At 68.8% G+C, this 24,807-nt stretch overlaps 5 protein-coding genes across 6 annotated transcripts; all 5 read right to left on the reverse strand.

The window, feature by feature from the left end:
- Nucleotides 1-545: 545 nt before the first annotated feature.
- PIGS (phosphatidylinositol glycan anchor biosynthesis class S) lies at nucleotides 546-4,965 on the reverse strand. Of its 2 annotated transcripts, XM_072882390.1 has the most exons (12): nucleotides 4,872-4,965; nucleotides 4,613-4,752; nucleotides 4,432-4,543; nucleotides 3,861-3,950; nucleotides 3,608-3,699; nucleotides 3,250-3,448; nucleotides 2,769-2,911; nucleotides 2,553-2,667; nucleotides 2,127-2,272; nucleotides 1,907-2,007; nucleotides 1,325-1,535; nucleotides 546-1,160 (listed from the first exon to the last, which is right to left on the reverse strand). In XM_072882390.1, exons 1-12 carry the CDS (start codon nucleotides 4,915-4,917, stop codon nucleotides 885-887), a joined length of 1,671 nt encoding a protein of 556 aa, XP_072738491.1. In that variant the 5' UTR covers nucleotides 4,918-4,965; the 3' UTR covers nucleotides 546-884. The 2 variants fall into 2 exon arrangements, with proteins under 2 accessions (XP_072738491.1, XP_072738492.1); XM_072882391.1 differs by lacking the exons at nucleotides 4,432-4,543; nucleotides 4,613-4,752; nucleotides 4,872-4,965 and adding an exon at nucleotides 4,088-4,396.
- A 488-nt stretch (nucleotides 4,966-5,453) lies between these two features.
- ALDOC (aldolase, fructose-bisphosphate C) lies at nucleotides 5,454-9,447 on the reverse strand. Its single transcript, XM_072882325.1, has 9 exons — nucleotides 9,317-9,447; nucleotides 8,401-8,523; nucleotides 8,113-8,324; nucleotides 7,966-8,020; nucleotides 7,735-7,895; nucleotides 7,143-7,226; nucleotides 6,879-7,053; nucleotides 6,599-6,798; nucleotides 5,454-5,961 (listed from the first exon to the last, which is right to left on the reverse strand). Exons 2-9 carry the CDS (start codon nucleotides 8,510-8,512, stop codon nucleotides 5,866-5,868), a joined length of 1,095 nt encoding a protein of 364 aa, XP_072738426.1. The 5' UTR covers nucleotides 8,513-8,523; nucleotides 9,317-9,447; the 3' UTR covers nucleotides 5,454-5,865.
- A 1,728-nt stretch (nucleotides 9,448-11,175) lies between these two features.
- SPAG5 (sperm associated antigen 5) lies at nucleotides 11,176-18,632 on the reverse strand (the record flags this gene model as incomplete). The annotated part of the gene is made up of 22 exons (XM_072882314.1): nucleotides 11,176-11,357; nucleotides 11,457-11,537; nucleotides 11,643-11,717; nucleotides 11,878-12,021; nucleotides 12,106-12,186; nucleotides 12,404-12,515; nucleotides 12,791-12,914; nucleotides 13,068-13,139; nucleotides 13,445-13,613; nucleotides 13,751-13,916; nucleotides 14,218-14,351; nucleotides 14,775-14,856; nucleotides 14,962-15,055; nucleotides 15,139-15,232; nucleotides 15,390-15,524; nucleotides 15,749-15,841; nucleotides 16,104-16,223; nucleotides 16,541-16,675; nucleotides 16,800-16,892; nucleotides 17,024-17,143; nucleotides 17,512-17,704; nucleotides 17,788-18,632. Coding segments are annotated over 22 exons (3,276 nt in total), but the record flags the coding sequence as incomplete, so codon positions are not given.
- LOC140660917 (uncharacterized) lies at nucleotides 18,632-20,184 on the reverse strand. The gene is made up of 3 exons (XM_072882315.1): nucleotides 20,133-20,184; nucleotides 19,716-19,817; nucleotides 18,632-19,488 (listed from the first exon to the last, which is right to left on the reverse strand). The coding sequence occupies exons 1-3, from the start codon at nucleotides 20,154-20,156 to the stop codon at nucleotides 18,760-18,762; spliced, it is 855 nt and encodes a 284-aa protein (XP_072738416.1). The 5' UTR covers nucleotides 20,157-20,184; the 3' UTR covers nucleotides 18,632-18,759.
- Nucleotides 20,185-20,597: 413 nt separating this feature from the next.
- Nucleotides 20,598-24,268, reverse strand: RSKR (ribosomal protein S6 kinase related). Its single transcript, XM_072882277.1, is given in 12 exon segments — nucleotides 20,598-20,928; nucleotides 21,021-21,131; nucleotides 21,207-21,295; nucleotides 21,366-21,471; nucleotides 21,474-21,587; nucleotides 21,669-21,709; nucleotides 21,883-21,990; nucleotides 22,777-22,846; nucleotides 23,008-23,076; nucleotides 23,152-23,235; nucleotides 23,895-24,092; nucleotides 24,180-24,268. Coding segments are annotated over 12 exon segments (1,275 nt in total). The 5' UTR covers nucleotides 24,243-24,268; the 3' UTR covers nucleotides 20,598-20,706.
- Nucleotides 24,269-24,807: the final 539 nt, after the last annotated feature.

Here is a 24,807-nt window from a genome sequence, read left to right on the forward strand (position 1 = left end):
CGGCCCAGCACCGCCCGAGGGGGGGGACGGGGACGGGACGGGACGGAGGGGGGACAGCCCCCCCGGCTGCTCCGAGAGGGTCTGAGCACCCCCCGCCAAAGCCCCGTCATGGGGGGCAGAGCCCCGAGTGTCCCCAGGAGCCCGTGGGCAAGCAGGCCACCAGAACCGCGGGTGGTGTGGGGACAGCCCCTGTCCCTGAGAGCACGGGCAGGGAACACCCATAACGGGGGTGTGGGGAGCCCCATAACTGCCCCCCAAGAGCCTCAGCCCATTAAGGTGTAACTCCCCCCGGGAGGCTCTGCCCCCACACCCATCAATGAGACAGATCCCCTTAAGTAAGAACCATCCCCCAACAGCTGAACCCCTTAACTGTCCCCCACAACAAGGGTTTTGGGCTAAATACCCACAAGGCAGGAGCCAGACCCCATAGAGCAATGGGGGGGGGGGGGTCAGGGGCAGGCAAGCCGGGCGAGGGGAAGGCAGGGTGACGGGCACCCACCCAGAGGGCTAGCGGCAGAGCAGGAGAGAAGGGACACAGAGCCCCGCACCGGCCCCCCGCACCACAGGGGTTTTTCTTTATTTATACAGCAGCTTGTTCTGAACACAGTGCAGGGACGGGGGGGCACACCGGGAACCCCCTACCTCCTCTCAGGTCTCAGCATTGCTGGGTGGCGGGCTCAGGATCCAGAGCGAGAGCATCTCCCACCCCTCAAAGCAGCCTCTCTTCCCACTCCTGCGTCTCGGCCGTGGCAGACTCAAGCTGAGCTGCCGGGCCTGGCCCTGACACCGTTCTGGGGTGCCTTCTTGGGCCATGGGTCCGTGACAACACACTGCACGAGGTGGGGACAGCCCCAGCCCAAAGGCAGGGCACCATCACAATGGGCTCAGTCCATCTTGGTGGGCTCCTTCTTGTGCTGCCTGGCCTCCCGGACGATCTTGGCCAAAGAGAGGAGAATGGGAACCGCCATGGGCAGGAAGAGCGGGATGTAGATGGCAAATTTCTGGTCATCAGGGAAGTAGAGGAGATGGAGGAGAGACGGGTCAAAGAAGGCCCGCTCTGAGGAGGTGACTGCCTCCTTGCTGGCCTGGAAAGCCGAGTAGAGGTGGCCTGTGGCCAGCTTGGCCATGGCATTCTGCACCGAGGCCACCGCTCGGTACACCTGTGTGGGAACAACACTGACAGTCAGTCCGTGGCCAGGGAGGACCACAGGAACTCGCTCACTGCCAGGCCTGGGCAGCACCACAGCAGTGAGAGCTCGTGGTCTGCACAGGGACAGTGACACCTGCCCCCTCCGCTCCCCCCCTCAGGGTGCCCCAGCTCTACCTCAGAGGCAACATCATCTTTGATGACAATGTTCCCAATCTTGTCCAGGAGCTGGGCCAGCGAGGTCAAGGTGGTGGACACGGTGGCGATGTTCTCCACGGTGTGGGCCCAGAGCAGGCGGTCCAGCTCCCAGTCGGCCAGCCCCTCGTTCCCTGGGCTCTCCACCAGGAACTCGGGGGGCAGCTCCTCCCGAGATAACCCAAACAGTAACCTGGGAGTAGAGGGGAAGGTCCCAGCCCACATCACAAGCCTGCGGTCCCACACGCGCTCCCTGCTCTTTCCCCTTCCCTGGTGCCTTCAGTCTTGGCAGGGCTCAGCCCACACCTGGTGGCCTCCTGCACAAGGGGCAGGTCAAGACAAGCCTCCCACCTCAGGAGATGGGAGATGCGCCAGCACCCCTGGCCAGAGAGCAGTGCGAGCCAGTGGTCAGCACCCCGAAGGCCACAAAAAGCCACCCTCAGCCTCCCCGAGCCCACGGAGGGGCAAACGAGCTGCATGGGTACAGCCTGCTCTGACCCCATCGACTTCCAGACGTGCCAGGAGAGCACACAGAGGCTCAGGGAGGGAAGAGCACATCCTCACCGGAGCTGGGCCAGGAAAACCTCCATCACTCGCACCATGTCCACGTCCACATGCAGCGGGAGGGAGGCTTGGGGGGAAGCAGGGGCTTCAACATTGTAAACCTGCAGGAGAGCGTGTCAGCGCGCCACAGCCGGAGCCCCGGGGCTGGCAGAGTTGCCAGCACTCGCTGAGGAGCGGCCGCCCTTGCCTGAGCACTGCCAGCACCCCCACAGCCCCATACCATGATGCCGCCCCAGCGGGGGCTGTGGAAGGCATTGGTGCTCACTGGGGCTCCGTCCTTGTCCTGGATGTACAGAGGGGAGTGGGAACGCTCTGGCACGTACAGCAGGAAGTTCAGCACGGGGTAGAGCGAGGCAGCGCTGGAGCCTGCAGCAGGACAAGAGTCAAAGAACTCCCCTGGCCGTCAGGGACGGCGAGAGCAGACCGTCCGCACGCAGCACTAGGGCAGAGCCCAGCCCTGCTCCTCCTCCCACAGCAAGCCCCGAACAAAACTGCCAGCCCAGCAGGTCTCAGTCACCCTCGCTCCCATCTGGGGCTGGCAGGGCATGGTGCTGTGGGGAGGGAAGGGACACAGGCCATAAGCACAGCTGTCTCCCCCCTCCCTCAGCAGAGCCCGTGACAGCCGAGTCAAGAGCGCAGTGCTCACCCAGCCTGGCCTCCACAGGGTTGATGACGTGGGGGAGGCTGTGGGCGCTCAGGAGGAAGCTGGAGGACTCCTTGTCAAAGCGTGGCGTCACTCCTAGGACAGCGTAGTACAGGATCTGCAGGCGCACAACAAAGACGTTGCTGGGAGAGAAGCGTGTCCCAGGGCACCTGGGAAGGCCAGGGCTGGGCTCTCCCCATCACTTCTCCCAGCCCTCACCTGTGAATCAACAGAGAAGTTGGCCAACAAGCTCAGTTTGTCCAGGACGGGCTGCACGTAGCGGTTCACGGCATCCTCGATGTCCCAGTCCACGGCGTGGGACTTGGGGTCGGGGTTCAGCAGGCTGAAGGTGATCTCGTACCCTGCCGAGGGCCCACAGCCTGTGAGGCGCTGGCACGGCCATCGCCTATTGACGCCAAGACTGGGCATGCGGCCGTGACAGAGCTCCCAAGAGCAGCAGGTCCTGATCCCCTCCTCCCTGGCTCTCCCCGATGCGGGGTTGTGCACCCATGCCCCAACACACAGCAATCACAGCACAGATCCTGGCCCAGAGCAACTGCCAAGGGCAAAGGGAAGACCCCAGGGTCTGTTACCCCAGGAGAGACCCAGGGATGCTACAGGTACAGCAGGAACAGCGTCTCCCTCAGAGCCAGCAGGCCTTCCCCGGGTCAGGGAACGGGGCTGGGGCACACGTCCGTACCCAGGCTGGATTTCAAGTGCCGTCGGGCGTCAGGGCCGAGCTGGCCGTCGGGCACACGGTCCGAGAGGGCAGCAGCGATGGAGCCGGCCGTGAAGGACATCACCTGCGTGAGCTGCTGGAGGCGGGTGCGGAGGGCAGCCAGGTCCCCCCCGGCCCTTACCAGGGCGCTGCGGTGCTTCCCCACATAGACGCTGATGCCCTGGGGAGGGGACAGGGGTGAGGGCCGGGAACAGGGCTGGCTCCTGCCAACAGGCCGGAGAACAGCAGGGTGCGACAGCCTGGGGACAGATGCCTGCCCCAGGGCACCTTCAAGGGGTGAAGTACACAGAGGCTGGCACCGCAGGGTGCTGCTCCCTACCTGAGGCAGGAGAGAGGAGGTTTCAGGGACCACGTACACAGTCAGAGAGCCCAACGAGGCATCCTGCAGTGGGCGCAGAGCAGCGTCAGCCTCTGGGGAAGATGGAGGCATTAGCAGGGTTGGGAATTTCACTGCAATCCCCATCCCACCCTGAGACACAGCAAAGCAGAATCCTCTGCTCAATCAGCCTCAGAAAGAGAAGCCTGCTCCCTCACAGAGCTGCCCCAGCTACTGCGATCCCTTGTCCCGGTACCTCGTGCAGTAGCCACATCCAGCGCTGCCTCCTCCTGAGCCGTGGTGCTGCGACAGACCATCTCGTAGTGGGACGTGATCCTGGTTCTCACTGCCGGCAGAGAAAAACCCTGAGTGAAGCCGCTAGTCCTGGCCCCCAGGCCTTTCGTAGGAGCCAGGTGCTAAGAGGGACAAGGGACAGCCCCAGGGGAACACAAGCCACAAGGTCCTTTGGGCACCAGATCTAACCTCAGCTGACTGACCCACCCCGACACGGGGCCTCAGCTGGCCCGGGGTGGCAAGCAGGACAGCCTCACGCCAGCCAGGGCACGGCCCACCCTCCGAGGGCTGCCATCGCCCCCGTCCCCAGGGAAAGGAGCTGGTCTCTTCCCTGCGGCACCCTGGGGACCTTGCTGTCCCCACCGCTCCCCTGTACTGCCAGCTCAGGACGGGATGGTGCCGGCGGGTGTGGGTTCGGGGAGAGGAGGCTCCTGGGGAGAGAAGCCGCGGGCACACAGGGACCCCCCGGGGAAGGACGAGGCCACCCGGGAGGGTGGGGTGACAGGGCGGGGACAGCCGCAGGGGTCTCTCACGGTTCACGGAAATCTCCATCTCCTGCACGTCCCTGAACGGCAGCGGCCTCGGCAGGTCCCCGGGCACCGACCCCGGGGCGAAGACCACGGCGACGGGCACCGCCAGCTGGAACTGAGCAGAGCCGTCAGCCCGAGCACCCGAGCCCCCGGGCCCCCTGCCCCGGCCCCCCCCGCCGCTCACCGCCAGCTGGCCCAGCCCGTCGATGTCCGCGTAGGGCAGGGCGGCGCGGTAGGTCTCGGTCGTCCTCCACCACAACGGCAGCCCCAGCACCACGGCGATGGCCGCGAAGGACAGGGCGGCCCGCCGGCCCCGCGCCCGCTCTGCGGGGACAGCGCTCAGCACCGGCTCGGCTCCCCGGGGACGGGGCGGGGACCGGGCACCCGGGGACAAGGGCTGGGACACAGTAAGCGAGCCCCGGGCACCCAGGGGCCGCCGGTACCTGCTTCATCCGCTGCTATCGCCGCCGCCGCCGCCGCCGCCGCCATCTTCACTTCCCGGACCAGCCGAGGGGGCGGGGCTTGCTCCCAGCCCAGCCATTCACAGCGCCCAGTCCTCACGGCAGCCAATAGACGTGGAGTCCGGAGGGCGGTGGCGCAGACGGGCGGGCAGCAGCACCAATCAGAGCGAGGTACCCTCCCTGAAGAGGCGGGCTTTGGCCGCACGGCCTCTACGAGTGCCGCGGAGGGACATTCCGTGCCTCCGCGCGGGCGGGAGGCGGCGCAGCGGGAGGCTGTGCAGCGCCGAGCACCGTGGCCGGGAAAGGAAGGTGGAAACGGGCGGGAGGGGGGGAACAGGGGCTCCTCACCGGCCCCATGGCCCATAGGGAAAGCCCAGCCACCCCTCCTGGCTCCCAGAGCCCCGCAGTGGGTGCGGGTGGGCTGAGACCAGGCACAGCTCATCGCATGGGTGAGCACAACAGGCTGCGGGTGGTGCCCAGAGCCGGCAGAGGGATGGGGCAGCCCGGGATGGGGCAGCACGTGGTCCCCGGGTGCCTCACGGCGAGGGAGGAGGCGGCACAGCGCTGTCTCTACCATTTATTCGTTGTTAGGCTATTTGGTACATGGGGTGCACATGGCGAACACAACACAGGCGCCCCAAGGGCGGCAGCGACCGGGACTGCGAAGCTACGGCAGGGCAGGGGCACCCCCAGGCCTCCCCTCCTGCCACCCCACGCGGCCGGGCCTCCCTTCCCCGGGCCTGGCCGGAGCCCCCCGCCAAAGGGGCACCCGGGTGGCTCCCTTCGGGAGCTGGGTAACCCGAGCCCCCCACTTCATCTGCGGACGCGGCGGCGTGGGGCTGGCCCGCGGGGCGTGCTCCCCTTCCCCTCCCCGCGCGGCGGCTCCCCTGGGTGGCCGGGGTGGAAGCAGGGTGTGAGCAGTGGCGGGGAGGGGGCCGGGGTGGGAGCCGGGGCCGGTGGGGTGCCCGGCCGGGGCTCAGTAGGCGTGGTTGGCCACGTAGAGGGACTGCCCGGCGGCCCCCGAGTCGTCCCCGCTGCCCTCATACTTGCCCAGCGCCGCCAGCCCGTTCACCTGCAGGGAAGGGAAACGTCAGTGGCCCCCGTGGGGTACGGCCCTCAGGGTCCCCCAGTCCCTGGGGACATGGCCTTCAGGGTCCCCCAGCCCATGGGGACGTGGCCCTCTGTGTGCCCCATCCCACAGGGACACGGTCCTCGGTGTCCCCGTGCCCTCGCAACACAGCCCTTGGCGTCCCCCTCCCATGGGGACAGAGCCCTCCGCGTCCCCCCGCTCCCACAACCCTCGTTGTCCCCCATCACCCCACAGGATGTGGCTTTTGCCATCTCTTCCCACAGGGACAGAGCCCTCGATGTCCCATGTCACCCTAGGGGACACGGCCCATCCCCCAGGGACCTGGCCCTTGGCATCCCCCATTGCTCTCTGGGGACGCGGTCCTCACTGTCCCCCATCCCACAGGGAGACAGTCCTGTGTGTCCCCCCATGGGGACCACGGCCTTTGGCATCCCGTCCTGTGGGGCACAGCCCTTGGTGTCTCCTGTCACCCCATGGGACATGACCCTCAGCATCCCCATCCCAAGGGGCACGGTCATTGGCGTACCCCCTCCCACGGGGACACAGCCCTTGGTGTCACCATCACCCCACTGGGACGCAGCCCTCAGTGCCCCTCTCCTGCGGGGGCCATCCCCATCACCTCTGCGCGCTTGACGAACTCCTCGGTGGCGGCGGTGGCGTTGTCCCGCTGCCCGCGCCAGGCGCTGAGCGCCGATGCCTGCAGCGCCCGCCCGTAGGAGAAGGTGAGGGCCCATGGCCGCACCAGCGGGCACGTGTTGATGGCGTTGAGGTTGATGGAAGCCTCCTCCTCGCTCTGACCCCCGGATAGGAAGGTGACACCTGCAGAGAATGGGGTTATGGCACCAGGGCGGGCACAGGGCATCCCCCTCCTGGTCCCCGCCACGTCCTGGTGCCGGTACCTGGCACGGCCGGGGGCACGGTGCGGCGTAGGGCGGTGACAGTGGCCATGGCGATCTCCTCAGGGCTGTACTTGGTGGGGCAGGAGTGCCCGGGGGTCACCATGTTGGGTTTCAGTAGGGTCCCCTCCAGGTAGACGTGGTGGTCGCTCAGCGCCTTGTAGACAGCTGCCAGCACCTGGGGAGGACAGGCAGCGTGGAGTCCCCCAGCACGGCCACGGCACAGCGTGGCACGGTGCCCACCCTGCTGCCCGCTCCACTGCTCACCTTCTCCGTCACGTACTGGCACCGCTTGAGGTCGTGGTCACCATCGGGCAGGATCTCCGGCTCCACGATGGGCACGATGCCGTTCTGCAAACACCAGGCGGATGCCGTTATGGGGACATCCCTGGGCATTGCCCTGGCCCCATGGCAATGTGGGTCAATGCCTGGACCTGGGGGGCGATGCTCAACCCCGAGGTTCAGTGTCCACCCTTGCCGGTGATCCCCATCCCAGTGGGGTGACGCCCAGCCCCATGGGGTGATGCCCAACCTAGGAAGGTCAGTTCTTGGCCCCACAGAGCAACACCCATGTTTGTGGGCTATGCCCAGCCCCATGCAGCAGCGCCTGGCCCCACGGGTGATGCTCACCCCATGGGGCAATGCCTGGTCCTGGAGGTCAATACCCATTCACGTGAGGTGTTACCCAGCCCATAGGTCGATGTCCAGCCCCATGGGGCGATACCCAAGCATGGGGGCAATGTTGAGCCCCATGGATCTGTGCCCATCCCTGTGGGGCAATACCTGTCCCCTTAAGTCAACAGCCACCCTATGGGCCAATGCCCATCCCGTGCGGCGATGCCTGGCCGCAGACGCATACCTGCTGGCAGATGCTGGCGTAGCGGGCCAGGACGTTGGCGTTCTCCATGATGGCGAGCGCAGAGGGGGTGTTGTCACTGATTTTCAGCACGCAGCGCCACTTGGCGAAGTCGGCCCCGTCCTTCTTGTACTGGGCGCAGCGCTCCGACAGCCCGTCCAGACCTACCAGGCAGCGCGTCAGCCCCGCAGCCCCAAACCCCGTGGCCCCTTCCCCCCTACCCGCTCCACCTACCCTGCGTGGTGGTCTCGCCATCTGTCCCGGCCAGCGGCACGACACCCTTGTCCACCTGCGGAGAGAAGGGGAAGGTGGCGCTGAGCCTCACCGGCACCCTCCAAGCACCTTCAGCACCCCACAAACCCACCGGACACCCCCCACAACCTTGATGCCCACAACGATGCCCTTGTCCTTGATCATCTGGACGAAGGGGGTGCCGTCATCAGCCTTCTGGTACATGGTCTCGTGGAAGAAGATGACGCCCCCGATGCATTTCTTCACCCGGCTGTCGGCGCTGAAGAGGATCTGGCGGTACAGCCGGCGGTTCTCCTCCGTGTTCTCCACCCCAATCTGGTTGAGGCGCTTCGCCATGCTCCCTGCGGGCACCCAGCACCCTCGTCAGCCTCGGGCGTGGAGTAAAAGGGTGGCGGGGCAGATCCCCCCCACACTGACCTACGGACTCATCGGCGGCCAAGATGCCCTTGCCCGGGGCCACGATGCGCAGCGCGATGTCCGACAGCTCCTTCTTCTGCTCGGCCGTTAGCGCGGGGTATTGGTGCGTCATGGTGGTGGTGGCTGTGAGCGGACGGGGGCTGAGTCACGCGCCGGCGGGGCTGCCCCCCCCATCTGCCACGCACCCCTATCCTGCGGGGACCGGGGACCCCCCACGGGGCCGGGACCCCGGCCCTGCCGGTCAGCGGGGCGGGCGCGTTGCATAAGCAGGCAGCTGCCCTCACCCCGGGACGGGCAGGGCCTCGTGGAGGATGCCGGGGAGCTCCCAGCCATTTTGCTGCCTGCTCGCCCGCCCCCAGCCCAGCCATCTTGAGGGAGCGCAGCTTCGCGGGGGGCCGGGGCAGGGAACGGGAGGGGGTTGGGGGCGAGGATGGAGATACCCCGGGGCCGGGGACACCCCGAGTGGGAGGTACGCGGAGGATGGCGATAGCCCGGGGATGGTGACACTGGGGGGGGATGGAAATACCCCGGGAACGGCGCTGCTGGGGAGGGAGAGACCCCACGGGCGGCACAACCGGGGCTGGGGGTACCCGGGGGCTGCCGCCGCCGGGGGGACGGGGCCGCCCCAGGGAGCCGGTGCTTCCCCCCGGGGCGGCGATTCCCCGGCCGGCACCGCCCGGGCTCGGGCTGCGCCAGCGCGGGGGGTGTCTCCGGGCCCCCCCCCCTCCCCAGCACCCCCATGCCCGGGGCTCCCTCTGCCCCGGAGCCCTCCAGCCCTGCCCGGCCCCCGGCAGCGCCGCACGGAGACACCCCGGCACCTCGGCGGGGCTGCCGGCTCCCGGTCTCCCGGTCCCCCCGGCTTCCCCCCCCACACACACACCCCCCCCCCCGCCCGGGGCTCCCGGCTCCCCCTTACCGTGCAGGGCGGGCGGTGGCGGGCGCGGACTGCGGGCTGCGCGCTCCGGCCCCGCGGTAAATGGGGCTGCGGTGCCGCAGAGCTACGTGACCGGCGGGGCGGCACCCGGCAGGACCGGCCCCCCGGCCCGCCCCGCCCCCCCCCGCCGCCGCACGCACCCCCCCGCCCCCCCCCGGCGACAAGCCCTGCCGCCGGTGGGGACCCCGGGGTGACAAGCCCGGGTTGGGGACCCCGCTGTGGCTCCCCTTTGCGACCTTCTGCTGCTGGTGGGGACCCCTCTGTGCCCCCCCCCCCGCCAGGGACCCGACTGAGTCACCCCCTGTCATGGGCAGGGACCCCCATGCCACCCAGGCACCCCACTGTGCCACCCCCTGGTGCTGCTGGAGACCCCTCTGTGCCACGGGCCCTGCTGTGCCCTTCCTGGCTATGGGTAGGGGCTCCCCCTGCCACCCCCTTGCCACTGCTGGGGACCCCGCTGTGTCCCCCTGTTGCCACTGCCAGCTAGGGGCAGGGACCTTCCCCTCATCGCCTCTGGGGCAGGGACCCCCCTGTGCCACTCCCAGGCTGGGGACCCCACCGTGCCACCCCACCACTGCTGTGCCAGGGACCCCGGCCACATCACCTCTGCTACCAGGGACCAAGCCCCAGCAGCACAGAGCCTTGGACCCCCAGGACAGGGTGGGGGTTCCCACAGGAGACCGGTCTCCCCCCAGAAAGCCGCCTGGAGCCGGTACAGGGACAATAGCGGTGTCCCCGCTCACCCCAGAGGGCCAGCTGCCAGGGCTGTGCTCTGCTGAATCCCCACCGTAAAAGGAGGGCTCAGCCGGCCCGCATGGCCCTAATCCAGGGAGGGGAGCGCATCTCCCCCGCATCCCAGAGCCGGGCACAGCCTGGGGCACCCACAGCCAGCCCCTGGTCTCGGGGGGACCCTATCCGACCCCCTGCCAGCAAGGTCACAGCTACAGCAGGAAGGGAGGCGATGCCAGGGAGCAGCAAGGACTGCTTCCCCGTCAGCCGCCCACACGCCTGGTGATAGAGGCACAGCCATAAACACCTCCGTTTCCTGGGTGCGGGGGTAAATAAAGGTGCCAGCACCCGGCGTGTCACAGCACTTGCCCCGCACAGGGTGGCAGGGCTGTGGTGGAGGGCAGGGGAAGGTGATCCCTCCCCCAGGCAGGAGAAACAGGCCATTAACAAAAAAAAAAAACAAAAAAACCAGAGCACTTGTTTGAACACTGCTATTTTGGGCCATGCTGGGGGAGGGAGGATGGCCCCCATGGCAGCATCCTTGGGGTCGGGAATACCGGGAGGGGGATCCCGCAGGAGATGCCCTAGCAGGGAAGGAGGGAGGTGAGGCTGGAGCTGTGCTGGGAGCGGGGAGGGCCCCTGAGGGACACCCCCCCCCCCCATGCAGCAGCGGGAGCTAAGAGCTGGCAGAGCTCCCAGCAAGCCGCACTGGGAGGGGAACCATCCCCACGCAACAGGCGTGTGGCCCACAGCCCCGTGCTGGGGATGCAGGATCCGTCCGCCTCCGATACCCTCCGCAGGAGGGGGGCACAGAGGGAATCTAGGGCAGGAGGAGGAGCGGGGGGCCGGGGAGGGAAGCTAGGTCAGCCCGGGCGCGCTGGCTGCTGCCGGGGCCGCAGGGTGGGAGCCTGGGGAACGCAGTGCCTTATTGAGAGCAAGCGCCGGCGGGGGGGGGTGCATGACCCCCGCCAAGGAGGAGAGGCCGTGGGGTGGCAGGGAGCCATGGCCGCAGCCCCATGAGGGGGATGGAGCAGACGCAGCCGGCACAGGCTGGATAAGTTGTCCCCACCCAGGGCACCAGGAGCTTCCTGCATCCATGCACCAGGCAGAGCGAAAGCCAACAAAACTTTATTCAATAAATAATTACAGCATTAAGAACAGGAAGGTTTCAGGCTACGGGCTATAGCGGCTCGGCAGCTTCCTTGCTGCCACTGGCCGGCTTCAGGCCCAAGTACCGCAGCAGGCTGTGGAGTTCCTGGCAGCCTACTGCCACATCAGGGATGGCCGACAGGACCTAGGGACAGCAGCAGCATTAGTGACAGCATTTGGGATGATGAGGATTTATGTTGCTGCAGTCACAGCAAGGGTGAGAGCAATGAACCACAAACCTCACCTCTTTCATCTTCTCCTGCATCTCCTCGTGGGTCCTCAGCATTTTCTGGGCATGATGGAGCCTCAGCTCCAGCCCTCGGACCTGTGGTGGGAGATGCCTGTCAGGAGCCCACCCCAAATTGGGCAGGGACCAGCCCAGAAGGGAGAGGGGACTAGAGCCAGGGCAGCCCCTCGGGGCTCCTCGTACCTGCTCCAGGTACTTGTCAGAGAGCAGCAGATTCTCATCCTCTTTCTCCAGGAGCAGCAGCCGCAGTTTGTCCACCTGCAAAAAGAGCTCACTGTGAGGAAGAGCCATGGGGTGGGGGGCTCTCCCCTGCCCTCCCGTTGGTCGCCTGCTCGAGGAGCGAGGTCTGGAGAGGTCCCCTGTCCACAGAGGGGTGGTGACACGAGGAGCCCTCGGCCCTGGCAGCCCCTGGCCTCACCTCCTGCCGCAGCAGGACTCGCTCCTGGACGTAGGCAGCATCCACCTTGGGCTCCTGCCCCCGCATCTCCTCCCACAGCACCTTGGCCTCCGTCTCTGCGCGCTGAAGTGAGCGCTTCAGCTGAGAGACCTCTCCCTTCAGCCTCTACGGGGGGAAAGGAGATGCTGAGAGGGGTCCTGCGGCCAGCACCGCCCAGGCGTGCAGCTCAGACGGGCCCCCATCACGCACCGTGACTTCCCCACTCTTGTCGATGAGTTGCAGCATCTTCTTTTCCTGCTGTTTCACCACGTCCTGCAGCTCCTTCTCGTTCTGCAGCGGGGGGAGAAGTGGTGTCAGGCAGTGCCCAGCCCCAGCACCCCAGGGGGAAGCAGGTTCTCATGTTCAAGAAGGTCAGATGAGCCAGGAGCACCCATGGGGCATCGCTGGAGCCGGTCACCCAGATTTCTCCGCGTCCTAGATCAGCGCCCGTCCCAGTTCGGCTCTGCCCTGGGGTGAGCGCTGGCCCACTTCTGGCACACCAGCTCACCTCTAGCTTGCCCCTCAGCGCCTTGTTCAGCTTGACGATGGTGGCAGCCTGGGCATCGGTCTTCTCCTGGCTCTCGGCCATCACTGTCTCCAGCCGGAGCTGCAGGTCAGAGCTGGGAGAGGACAGTGGGGCTGAGCGGGTGGGGATCGCAGCTGAGCACGGTGTTGGGTACCAAACCCCATCCTGGGCATCCCACCAGCCCCGTGGTGGGAGAAGCCAACCCGCCAGCCCGGCCAGCTGGAAGAAGCCCTTCTAGCCATGGCAGGAGAGGTCTAATCCAGAGCTGGGGCGATAGGCAGACCCCAGACAGACTGCCTGCAGGAGACACCGTGCCTGGGAGAGCAGTGCCCATGCCTGGCCCTCAACGCCATCCCCTGCTGAACTCACATCTCTGTCTGCAGCGCCTTGAACTCGCTCTGCTCCAGCTCCTGGATGCGGGAGCTCAGCATGGCGAGGTCGGAGACCACGGCTCTCAGCTCCTTCACGCTCTCCAGCAGGCCGTCCTCAGGCTCTGCGGACAGGTCAGAGGCTTGTGAGCGGCACAGAGGGAACGTCAGCCCCAGGGGACACAGAGCCAAGCAGGAAGGCATGCCTGCTCATCCCCCCATGCAGGCAGCCCTGCAGCTTCGGAGCAGGGTCCAGGGCAGGGTGACAGCCCCAGTACCTATTGGCTTTGGTGTAGAGGCAGGTTTGTCCTTGGTAAATGCGCTGCCACCTCCGGCTGCTTCATCGGCATCTGGGGAAGGAGAGGGCAGAGGCGCTGTGCCCAGCCCTGCGTGCTGCAGGGAGCACGGCCAGAGCTCACCCACGCACCCGACCACCCCAGCGAGCTCAGAGAAGACCCCGGCTGCTTGCAGGAGCTGTGACCCAACCAACAGATGCCACAAGGGAACAACCGAGGGATCCACAGGGAAAGGCACAGGGATGGCACCGGGATCTCCTCCTCGCTCAGCACCAGTGCACATCCCCAGCACAGGGGGGAGCGATCCCCCATAGAAGGACCCCCCCGTCCCAGCACCCAGACAGACGGTGCCAGCTCACCTTTCCCTGACACCGCTTTCAGGACACTGCCCACGAAGGAGCTCCCGGCGTGGTACGGGGTGCGGCATGCCGGCGTGCGGCAGGCGGGGGTCCAGGCACGGCGGGGTGTCTGCCAGCCTGGGGTCCGCGGAGCCGGGGTCCAGGATCTGCTTCTCGATGGGGCGTCATCCTTCGGAAAGGAGGGAGAGCACAGCGCTGGAGAGCGGCTCGTGACAGCTCTGTGCTGCCCTGGAGAGCGGGCACGCCATGGGGGTCTGACCCCTCCAGGCCACCCCCTCGTCCTTGTCCCCAGGGCAGGGCTCCTACCTCCTCTTGCAGAGCAGCCCTGAGGCAATCGGCGAGCTCCTGCAGCCGCATCTTGCTCTCAGCGATGTCTGCAGAGCACCAGGAGACTTTGTCCCTCTTGAGCTGTAAGTCGAGGAGCTCGGCCTTGGTGCTCTCCAGCTCCTTGCTGAGGGCAGCCTGCTCTTCCCTGCAGGATGGCATCAGCCTCAGCGGGAGCAGCGTTCCCCCTCTTCAGCGTGGGATGGGGACATTTCCCACGCCTGCCTCCCACCATGACCCAGGGGGGTGCAAACCCCACAGATTTAGGCAGCTTCCCCCAAGATGGGGTCTGCTGGGCTTCCCCACAGCATCTTCCACCCGCCTGGGCAGCCACGCTTGGCTGGGGCAGCATTGGCTGGAGCAGTGTCCCCCTGTGTGTTCCCACCCCCCCAGGCTGGATTTCCCAAAAATAGAGGGGTTCAAGCAGAGGTGGTGAGCGGGGCCGGTACCGCAGGCGCTGGTGGGAGTCCATCAGCTCCTCATACTGCAGGCTGTGCTGCTGCAGGGCGGCCAGCGAGGACTTCAGCCTGGCCTCCACCTCCAGCAGCTGCGTGCGGGACATGCGGTTCTCCTGGTCGAGGAACTGCAAGAGGGTGGGAGGACACAGCCATGACCACCTGGCCAGAGACCCGAGGGGGCCCATTGGGACCCCCAGCACGGTCCCTCCCACGCCTCAGGGTGCTGTTTCCAATTAGGGGCAGCTTTACCCCAGCAAACCAACCCCTGGAGACCAGCAGTTTACTGGGGACATAGGACGGGCTGGGGGACGGCACCACGCCTGCAGCCAGGGGAATTATCCGGGAGAGCTATCCTCCCCCCTTCCCTGGGAATTGCCGCTGGGCAGGACGGAGATCGGTGCTACGTGCGGGATGTCAACTGCCCTCGCCGCGCTCATCCCTCTGGCAGGAGGGCTAATCCTGCTCCTGGCCTGCCGCCAGCGTTCCCTCGAGGCCGTGACGGGAGCCGGCAGCGCGTGACAGCGCGCGCAGGGTCAGGCAGCTCCTACCTCCCGGCACTCGGTCGCTTCCCGCAGCTCCTGGCACAGGCCGTTGCACTCCCGCTGCAGGTTGTCCCTCTCCCGCGCCAGCCTGCGGGGAGAGGACGGGGTCAGGGGGTGCCGCGTTTTGGGGGCGAGGGGTGGCAGGAGGTGGCTACGCGGGGGGCCAATGCCCTGCCCCAGGGCTCAGACCCACCAGGCCATCTCCTCCCACTGCTTCTCATTCTCCTGCTGCAGCGCATCCCGCTCCTGCTCCAGGTTGGCCAGATTCGTCATCAGGGAGCTCACGTCTGCGAGGGGCAGAGCCGTCAGCCGTCAGCCTCCAGGCGGAGGGATGGAGGTGGCTCCAGCCCCCCATGTCACCCACCCCTACCTGCGCTGAGCCGCGAGTTGGCCACCGTCAGCTGCTCCAGCTGAGCCACCGCGTCCTGCAGGGCCACCGAGGTCTCCTCCAGCTGGCAGGATGCCTGCAGGGACACGGTGCCCTCTGGGCTTGCTTTGGGTTGCTCTTCCCCATGGGGTGTTCCCACACCAGGGGTGCCCCAAGTCCTCCCGTGCCTGGGGGGCAGCTGGGGAACCTCCCAGACACCCCCAGGCATTGCTCAGCACTAGGCAACCCCCTACCTCCTCCTTGGCTTGAAGAGCTTCGTCCGCTCGCTGCCTCGTGGCATCCCGCTCCTCCAGGCAGCTCTGCAGCTTGCCGGGCACGCTCTCCAGCACGGCCCGGCACCGGGACACCAAGGCCCTCGCCTGCTCCCGCTGCAAGAGGAGACGGCGCCGGGCAGAGCTGAGCGTGGCACAGCCATGCTGGCTGGTGGCTCTGCCTGGCTGCATGATCGGGGATGGGTCTGGCAGCCGGGCTGCCCGTGGTACCCAGGGCACAAAGCGCTCCGAGACAGAGCGAAGCGGCACCAGCCTGGACTACGCTGGCAGGGAGGCGAGGGGCTGAGCCTGCCACCGGCCCCCACCGGGACTCCCCTCACCTCCACATCCAGGGCTTTCCTTTCCTCCTCCAGATTTTCAAAGGTGACGTCTATGAATTCCCGGAAAGGCTGAGTCTCAGCAGCCAGGGATGCCTGTGGGGCAGGAGAGATGGGTCAGCACTGCCACGGTGGAAGAGCCACATTCAATGGCCATGGAGGGAGGCGAGCACCGGCCCCAAGGCCGGATCTGTGGCAGCTTCGCAGCAGTGGTGTTAAGAAACCTCTGATGGACCCAAGCCCATCGCAGACCATTGCTCAGAGCATCACCCAAGCCCGGGATTTAGGGATGCCCTTCCAGCCCCCCCTGGGACCCAGGGCCGGGGAGGCAGTCAGAGGTGCCCACCCGGCTTGGTACCTGCTGGTCGATGGCATCCGCCAGCAGCGTGCCCAGCTCTCGCTGGGAGGCCAGGCTCTGGTCGCGGGCGCCAATCCGGGCGCTGGCGTGGGCGCGGAAGGCCTCCAGGAAGCGATCACCCTGCCGAGGGATGGACGCTGCTCCGGGCACGGCGTCGCACGAGGGGCAGCTCCCAGGAGCCGTCCCCGCGTGCTGCTGCAGCCCAGGGCTCCTGCTCCCAGCAGGACACAGCCCGAGCCAAAAACCCATCCCGAGAGCTCCATCTGCCCCAGGCAGCCCTTAGCCCTTCTGGCCTTCCAGGGCCACATCAGGATTTTCCCCCTGGATGCCAGAGAGACCTTCCCCCTCGGCAGAGACAAGCAGAGAGGCAGGATGCCCCATCAAAGGCACGGGGATGGCAGAGCCTGCCCTCATCCCCCCACCAGCTGCCCCCCTACCTCCTCCCTGGCTCGGAGGGCTTCGTCCGCTCGCTGCCTCATGGCATCTCGCTCCTCCAGGCAGCTCCGCAGCTTGCCGGGCACGCTCTCCAGCACGGCCCGGCACCGGGACACCAAGGCCCTCGCCTGCTCTTGCTGCCAGGGGAGATGGCACCAGGAGGCACCAGGTATAGCTGACGGCTGCCCTGTGTGCTGGCAGCGCCAGCGTCTCCCAAAACCTGGGGGAAAGGATGCCCAGCCCCGCTGCACAAGGGCTCACCTCCTGGTTGAGGGCTCCCTGCTCATCCTGCAAGCTCTGAAATGCAGCATCCACGAGGCCCCGAAACAGGAGGCACTGCCTGCTCCAGGCATTCTGGGGAAGGGACAAGGCCACCGGTGCTCAGGCAGCACTCCCGGGGCCGGCACAGGCAGCACCGGGTACACGCATGCCCTGCCGGGCTGAGACCCGGCGCACTCATCGCACGCCAGCCAGCTGAGACGCACCGTCCCCGCAGTGGTTAGCTCCAGCTCCCGCTGCAGGTCCCGCTCCGCTCCCCGCTGCCGCTGCAGAGCCTCCGTTTTCCTCCGCAGCTCAAGGTAGAGGTTGCGGTAGATCTCCTCCTCCTAAGGGCATCCCGGCAGAGCGGAGGGGGCTTCGCACCAGCCCCGCTCCACCCTGGGGTCCAGCGAGAGCCATTTGGCTGTGACACCTCCCGTCCCCCCCATCCCCATGCATGCCAGGGATGTTTTCACATCACAAAGTATTCAAATCCAGCAAACTCAGCAGGTCGAGCCAGGCGTGATAACACGGCTAGAGCAGCGCCGGGCGCGTGATGCCGTGCGCCGTGCCGTGCCGCAGGAGCCCCGCTTTACTTCCACTCTGCCAGGCTGCGGTCCAGCCGGGGCCACCGTCCCGCCGGTGGCACGCGGGCACCGTCACGACACTGACGCCACAGAAAATGGGGTGGCATCGCCCTGGCGAGGACTCTTACCCCTTCGGGGTGGGTGATGTCCGTCTGCGTGAGCACGTCCCTCTGCTCGGCCGGCCCCACGCTGGGCAGTGGCCGCTGGCTCTCCTGCCAGTCGCGCAGCTGGAGCGAGAGGGCTTCGATGATGATGAGGGTGCTCTCCAGCCGCCCCTCCAGCTCTGCCCGTGGCAGGGACTTCAGCTGCTCCCGGGGACAGCTGGGGACAGAGAGGGGGCTTGGGGCAGGGACAGCCCAGGGGTGCCACAGTCCCGTCCGGGGCGGGGATGTCCCCACACTTACTGCCAGAGCAGGGAGTCCGTTTCGGCAGCGCTGTCCTTGGCGCAGGGGAGGCCGCCCATGGACGTGTTTGTGCTCCTCTCCCGCAGATCCCGGGGGGTCATGAAGGTGCCGGCGACCGCGGTGGGCACGGGGGTGACGCTGGTGCCGGCGACCGTGGTGGGCACGGGGGTGACGCTGGTGCCGGCGACCGCGGTGGGCACGGGGGTGACGCTGGTGCCGGCATCCCGCTGTGGCGCGGGCAGGCTGTGCCGCAGGGACTCCAGCAGGGATGAGGTGTTGAGGCTCTTCTCCAGCCACACCAGCGGCAACACCCAGGACACGGCACCCGGGGCCACCTCGGGCGAGGGGATGGGGGTGGCCGTTGCCTCCAACCCGGCATGCTCCGATCTACCTGCCTCGGTGGGAGGGGGCCTGGGGGGGCCTTGCTCTGGAGGGGCAGGGGCTGGGGACTCTGTCCCCTCAGGGGTGTCTTGGCAAGGCGAGGGACCCGCACTCCCATCTCCAGCCAGGGGCTCGGGGGACACGGGGCTGCAGGAGAGGTCAGCGGGTGCCGCTCGCCAGCCGTAGAAGGGAGCTTCCTGCGGGGTGGAGCTGGTGCCAGGGGACCCTGGGGTGGAGGAGGCCAGGCTGGCGCTGCCAGGGGGCCCAGGGGTGCAGGGGGCCAGAGCGGTGCTGCCCAAGGAGTTCGGAGTGCAAGGCACTGAGCTGATGATGCCAGGGGGCTGGGGGTACAGGGCGCTGGGGTGGTGCTGCCATGGGGCTCCGGGGTACACGACCCGGAACGGGGCTGCACAGGGGGCCAGCACGGTGCTGCCGGGGGCTCCGGGGTGCACAGCCCTGGGATGGAGCTACATGGGGGGCTGGCACGGTGCTGCCAGGGGACTCTGGGGTGCACGGCCCTGGGACTGGGCTGCAGAGAGGGGCTGGTACAGTGCTGCTGGGGGCTCCTGGGTGCACGGCCCTGGGACGGAGCTACATGGGGGCTGGCACAGGGCTGCTGGCGGGCTCTGGGGTGCTGGGCCCTGGGACTGGGCTGCACAGTGGGGCCGGCACAGGGCTGCTGGGGGGCTCTGGGGTGCTGGGCCCCGGGACAGGGCTGCACAGGGGAGCTGGCACAGGGCTGCTGGGGGGCTCTGGGGTGCTGGGCCCTGGGACTGGGCTGCACAGGGGAGCTGGCACAGGGCTGCTGGGGGGCTCTGGGGTGCTGGGCCCTGGGACTGGGCTGCACAGGGGAGCTGGCACAGGGCTGCTGGGGGGCTCTGGGGTGCTGGGCCCCGGGATGGGGCTGCACAGGGGAGCTGGCACGGTGCTGCCAAGGGTCTCTGGGGTGCAGGGCCCTGGGATGGGGCTGGGGGGCTCGGGGGTGCAGGGCCCTGGAGTGGAACTGCCAGGGGGTTCCAGGCTGGTGCTGCTGGGGGGCTCTGGGGCACCGGGTACCAGGGTGGGACTCCTGGGGAGTTTGGGGGCACCAGGCTTCAGGCTGGGACTCCTGGGGGTCTCCGAGGTGCTGGGCCCCACTGCGGAAGTCCCAGGGGGCTCTGGGATGGTGCTGCTGGGGGGCCCCGGGGTGCAAGGCACAAGGGTGCTGCTGCTGGGGGGGAGCAAGATAGCACTTCTGCGGGGTCCTGGGGTGCAGGGCACTGGGATGATGCCGCTGGGGGGCCCCCGGGTGCAGGACACTGGGGTGGCACAGTCATAGTCCTACAGGACATTTGAGGGTGTGAGGGAGGGTCAGGGCTGCCCTGCCCTTCCCCCCAGCACCCCATAGCCGTTTCCCCCAGTCTCCCCATTTCCCCCACCCCAGTAGATATACCTGTGTCCCCCCCCACTGCCCCGGTACCCCATCCCAGTATCCCCAGTTCCGGTACACCCCAGCATCCCTTCCTGCTACCCCCCCCGCTCCCCCTCCCCCCCCATCCCGCACCGACCTTGAGCCGCAGGCGGCGGAGCAGCGGGGTGAGGCTGGTGCGCTCGGCGCCCGCCTGCAGCCGCAGCTCCTGCAGAGGGGCACGCCGGGGCCGCTGCTGCGCCTGGGGGCGGGGGGAGCACCGGGGGTCACCGGCGGCACCACCGGCAGCGCTCCCCCCCTCGCACACATACCGGGAGCGCTCCGGCCCGCACCAGACCCGCCACCTCCCAGCCACCTCCGGGCAACCCCGCACGGTCTAGGCCGCCCCGCCGGGACCCCCCCCCACCCCCCCCCACCCCCCACCCCACCCCCGGGGCCCTCTCCGCCGCCCTACCGGCACGCCCAAACCGGTGGCCCCCCGCCGCCCCACCGGGACGCCCAAACCGGTGCCCCCCCCCCCGGCCTGTCCCGTGCCGAGCCCCCGGGCCGCACTCACGGCGGGGGTCTGGGCGGCCCGCATGGCCCCGGTCCCGGTCTCGGCCCCGGTCCCGGTCTCGGCCCCGGTCCGGTCCCGCCGCTCCCCGCGCGCTGCCGCCGCCGCCCGTTTGAAAACCACGCGCCGCTCTGATTGGCTGCTCCGCGCACGCGTCACTCCACCGGGAAAGCTGTTAGAGGCGGGGCTATGCTCGGTGGTGGGCGTGGCGTGGGCGAGGCTCCGCCCCCGCGGCGGAGGCGCTGTGCAGCGCCGAGCACGGAGCGCACCGGGAGCGCGCAGCCCGGGGACGGGGACGGGGACGGGTCCAGCTCCCCCCGGGGCCTCCCCAGCGCCTGTCCCGGGGGAACCAGCCCTGCCCGGCCCCCCACACCTGCCCCAGGGAGCGCACCCCCCCGGGGGTCCCGCAGGAGGCAGGGCAGCACCGGCAGCAGTGCCCGCGGGTCTCGGGTTTATTGCTCCCGCGGGGAGAGGTACAGCGGGGGGGAAAGGGGGACCCGGCCCAGCAGGGTCCAACCCGCTGCCGGGGTAGGGGGAGATGTCCCTGAGCGATGCCGGGGGTCCCGGCCGTGGCGGCTCAGCCAGGCCAGGGCCGGGCCGGGGGGGCGGCGAGGTCGCAGTCGAAGTCGGCGAAGGTGGCGGGGTCGGGCGGGGGCGGCTCGGGGGGGCGCGGGGCCACCGCCACCGCCACCGGGTCCTTCTGCAGCAGGTCAGCGTCGAAGGCCACCCCGCGGAAGAAGGGGTGGCCCTGGAAGTGGTGGAGGTAGCGCAGGCGGCGCAGGGGGTTGTGGCACAGCAGCTGGGGACGGAGGGAGGACACTGAGCGGTGGGGACCGCAGCATCCAGCCTGGGGGGTCAGCACGGACCCCAAAATGCGGGCAGGAGGGTTACCTCAGCGAGCAGCCGGGCCAGCGCGGGGCTGAGCGCGGGTGGGCTCTCATAGCTGCTCTGCTTGACACGCTCCAGCATGGCCACATGGTCCCCCGCTGGTGCCACGGGGAACTGGGGGGGCAGGGAGCAGATTTAGTAGGGGCTCCATGGGGTGCCCCTGTTCCCTCCCCCCCCCATGGTCCTCACCTCGCCGCTGGCCAGGGCGAAGAGCAGGACTCCCAGGGACCACCAGTCAGCTGTGTGGCTGTAGGGCCCCCCGCTCAGCACCTCCGGGGCTGTGGGGATGAGCGGGTGAGCGCCCGGGGGGGCTGTGCCCCCCACCACAGCCCCCCGCTGCCCCCTTACCCATGTACTGCAGGGTGCCGCAGATGGTGTGGGCTCGCTCACCCCAACGCAGGTGCCGGGAGAGGCCGAAGTCGGTGAGCTTGAGGTGCCCTGTGGGACGAGACACCAGGTGGGGACCCATGGATGGGGTGTCTCCATGGACAGGGTGTCTCCATACTGGTGCCACCAGACTCTTACCTCTCTCATCCAGGAGGATGTTCTCCATCTGAAATGAGACAGGCGCTGGGGTGGCCTCTCCATGCCGGGGGGTTCAGAGACCCCCCCACCCCATTCTCTAGCCCCCCTGGCCCTGCTGCCACCCACCTTCACGTCTCTGTGCACGATGCCCAGGTCGTGGAGATACACTGGGAAGAAGATGGAGCCATCAGAGTGGTGGGTCCTCTCCCGGCACGGTGCCCGCTGCCACCCCCGTGGCACCCAGCCGGCAGCTGCCCACCCCCGGGGATGGCTGACCCTGCCTGCAGGTCCCCAGCAGTGGGGACGGTGGTGGCCGTCCCCAGCATGGCAGGGCACTCACCCAGGACCAGCACCAGCTCGGCGGCGAACAGGCGGACGGTGGCCTCAGCGAAGCGCTCGGCGGCACGCCACAGCGCGTGCAGGTCTCCGGTGCTGCAGTAGGTGCACACTGCCGGGACGGGCGACGGGCCTTACCGACGGGCTGTGCCACGGGGCCGGGCTGGCATGAGGGGCACAGGCACTGGGATGGCATGGGCACGGGGGGCCAGGTGGGTCACTGGGGCCGTGCGCCATGGTGACGTGGGCACAGGGGCCACGTGGGCACCAGGACCACGCACCAAGGTTGATGACAGCATTGGGGCTGTATGGGCAGCGAGGTGGCACAAGCACCAGGACCACGCTGGCACCGAGGTGGCACAAGCATCAATATGGGCACCAAGACTAAGGTGACATGGGCACCGCAGCCCGGGACGCTGGGAACATGCAAGTACTGGGGCCATGTACCACGGTGACATGGGCACCAGAGCCATACGGGCACTGGGAACACATAAACACCAAGGCCACATGAGCTCCAAGGTGGCATAGGCACCGTGGCCACACGGGTACCAAAGTGACACAGTCCCTGGGGTCACAGAGGCGCTGGGAACACGCAAGCTACATGGGCACCGAGGTGCCACGGCCATCAGGGCCACCGGGGCCAGGCAGGCACCAGGGCTGGAGTGCCTCCTTCACCCCCGTGCTGGTCCCTGCCCTGCTGTGGCTCGTCCCCATCCCTGTGTCCCTGTCCCCCTCCCCACGGTGGGTGCGGGGTGGGAGCTGGCAGCCGAGCGCCTGGATCCCCGCAGGGCAGCGCGGGGGGAGCGTGCGCGTGTGCGGGGACACGTGTGCAGGCGGCGGGGACACGTGCGCGGGCGGCGGGGGGCTGGGGTGAGCCTGTGGGCAGATGGTCACTCACTGATGAAGAGGTGGCGCTGGCCCTGCCAGCTGTCCCCCAGCCCGTGGACAAACGGGTGCCTGACCTGTCTCTGGGGACACAAAGCAGAGAGGGTGAGCGGCCCCCGGGGCGGGGAGTGGGGGACCCTGCTCCTGCCACCCTCCCTCCGCAGCCCCCAGCGACCTCCTGCCACCCCCACGGCCACCCCGAATCCCCCCATGGGCTGGGGTCCCCCCTGGACCCCCCTCTAACCTGGATGCTGACTTCTTCCTTGCACTGCTTGAGGGTGTCGCGGCGCAGCACCTCCACTTTGGGCATGACCTGGGGGTGCGAGGGGCTGTCAGGGGGGGCCGGGGGAAGGCGGGGGCACCCACGGGCCCCGGGGGGAGCACCCACCTTCACGGCGCAGACCTTCTCCCGCCCGCAGTCCAGCACTTTGAGGATGGTCCCGAAGGAGCCTTTGGCCACGAAGCCCAGGATCTGGGGGGCGGGGAGCAGGGCCTGAGCACCCCACAGAGATGGGCTCAGGGTGCTCAAGGTGGGGCAGGGTGCGGGGTCCTGCGTGGGGTGGCAGAGGGCACCCAAGGCAGGCGGTGGGGACACATGGGGACCAAGATGACCCAATAGGGACCCCAGCAGGACACACGGGGACCCAGTATGGGGCACATGGGGACAGGGACACGGGGACCCCAGCACAGCGGCTGTGGGTGCCAGCAGGACGCACGGGACCCCAGTAGGGTGCAGAGGGACCCCGGTAGGACGCACAGAGACTCGACACGGGGACCCGGCGGGGGTAGAAGGGGACCCGGTGGGACGGCCGGGGACGCCGGTAGGATGCGCAGGGACCCGGCACGGCGTGTGAGGAGAGCCGGTAAGACGGTCGGCGATCCCGGGACGCACGGACGGCGCGGGAGGACGCTCGGGGAGCCCGGGAGGATGCACGGGGTGCTGGGGGACCCCGGTAGGACGTGCAGGGACCCGGTGGGACGTGCAAGGACCCGGTACGGGGTGCGAGGGGACCCGTTAGGGCGCTCGGGGCTGCCGGGGCGGGATGCGCGGGCACCCCGGTAGGGTGGTCGGGGACCCCGTTAGGATGCACCGGGACCCCGTGAGGAGGGTGGGGGACCCGGGACCGGCACCTTGAGCTGCTGCTGGCGGGCGGAGGGGCGGACGGGGAACTCCGGCAGGAAGAGCGAGACGAGCTGCGGCAGCGGCCACCCGGGCAGCGCCGGCTCCTCGGCGGGGCCCCGCGGGGCCAGGGCGAACCCCGACTCCGGTACCGGTACCGGTCCGGCGCGGCCCAGCAGCGCCCGCACCCACGACCCCACGGCGCGGCCCTGCGGAACCGGGGGCAGCGTCAGCGGGGCGGCGGGGGGACCCCGGGGCGGGGGGGACCGGACCCCCGGGGCCGCCGCCGCACGCACCTGGGGGGGCCGCACCGGGGCCGGGGCCGGGGCCGGCCCGGGGCCGCTGCTCGTTGCTCCCATCGCGGCGCCGCCCGGCCGCGCCCCGGGCCCGGGCCCCGGTAATCCGCCGCCTTACATAACCCCACCGCCCCGCCCCGCCCCGCCCCGCCCGGGCGCGACCACCCCCCGCCCCGGGGCCGGGCACCGGCGCTGCCCCCTTGCACCGGCTGCGCACCCCAGGACAACCCACCGCACCGGGGCTCCCCCTTGCACCGGGTGCGCACCCAGGGACACCCACCCGTGACTGATCCCCCCACCCCGCTGCTTCTGGGCACCCGAGCCCCCCGCTGCATGCTTTGGGGCTCCCCCTTCAACCACTCATCCTCCCTTTGCACCCCGCTTGCCGCAGCCCCCCTGCCCCGGGGCAGCCGGTGGGTACCTGCAGCCCCCGTCGAGCCCCGGCACAGCCCTGGGCCCCCGCGGGGTCACGGAGGAGAGCGGAGAGGGACGAGCGCGAGGGCTGAGCCCGGGGCGACGCAGATGCCGAAGCGGGTGCCCCACGCAACCCCCAGGGAAGGGCAAGGGGTGAAGCCAGAGCGGGTGGGGTGCTGCGAGCCGAGAGGGGGGACGGCGCTGAGCTCGGCAC

This window comes from Ciconia boyciana, chromosome 17 (assembly GCF_034638445.1).
Source record: "Ciconia boyciana chromosome 17, ASM3463844v1, whole genome shotgun sequence".
Lineage (NCBI taxonomy): Eukaryota > Metazoa > Chordata > Aves > Ciconiiformes > Ciconiidae > Ciconia > Ciconia boyciana.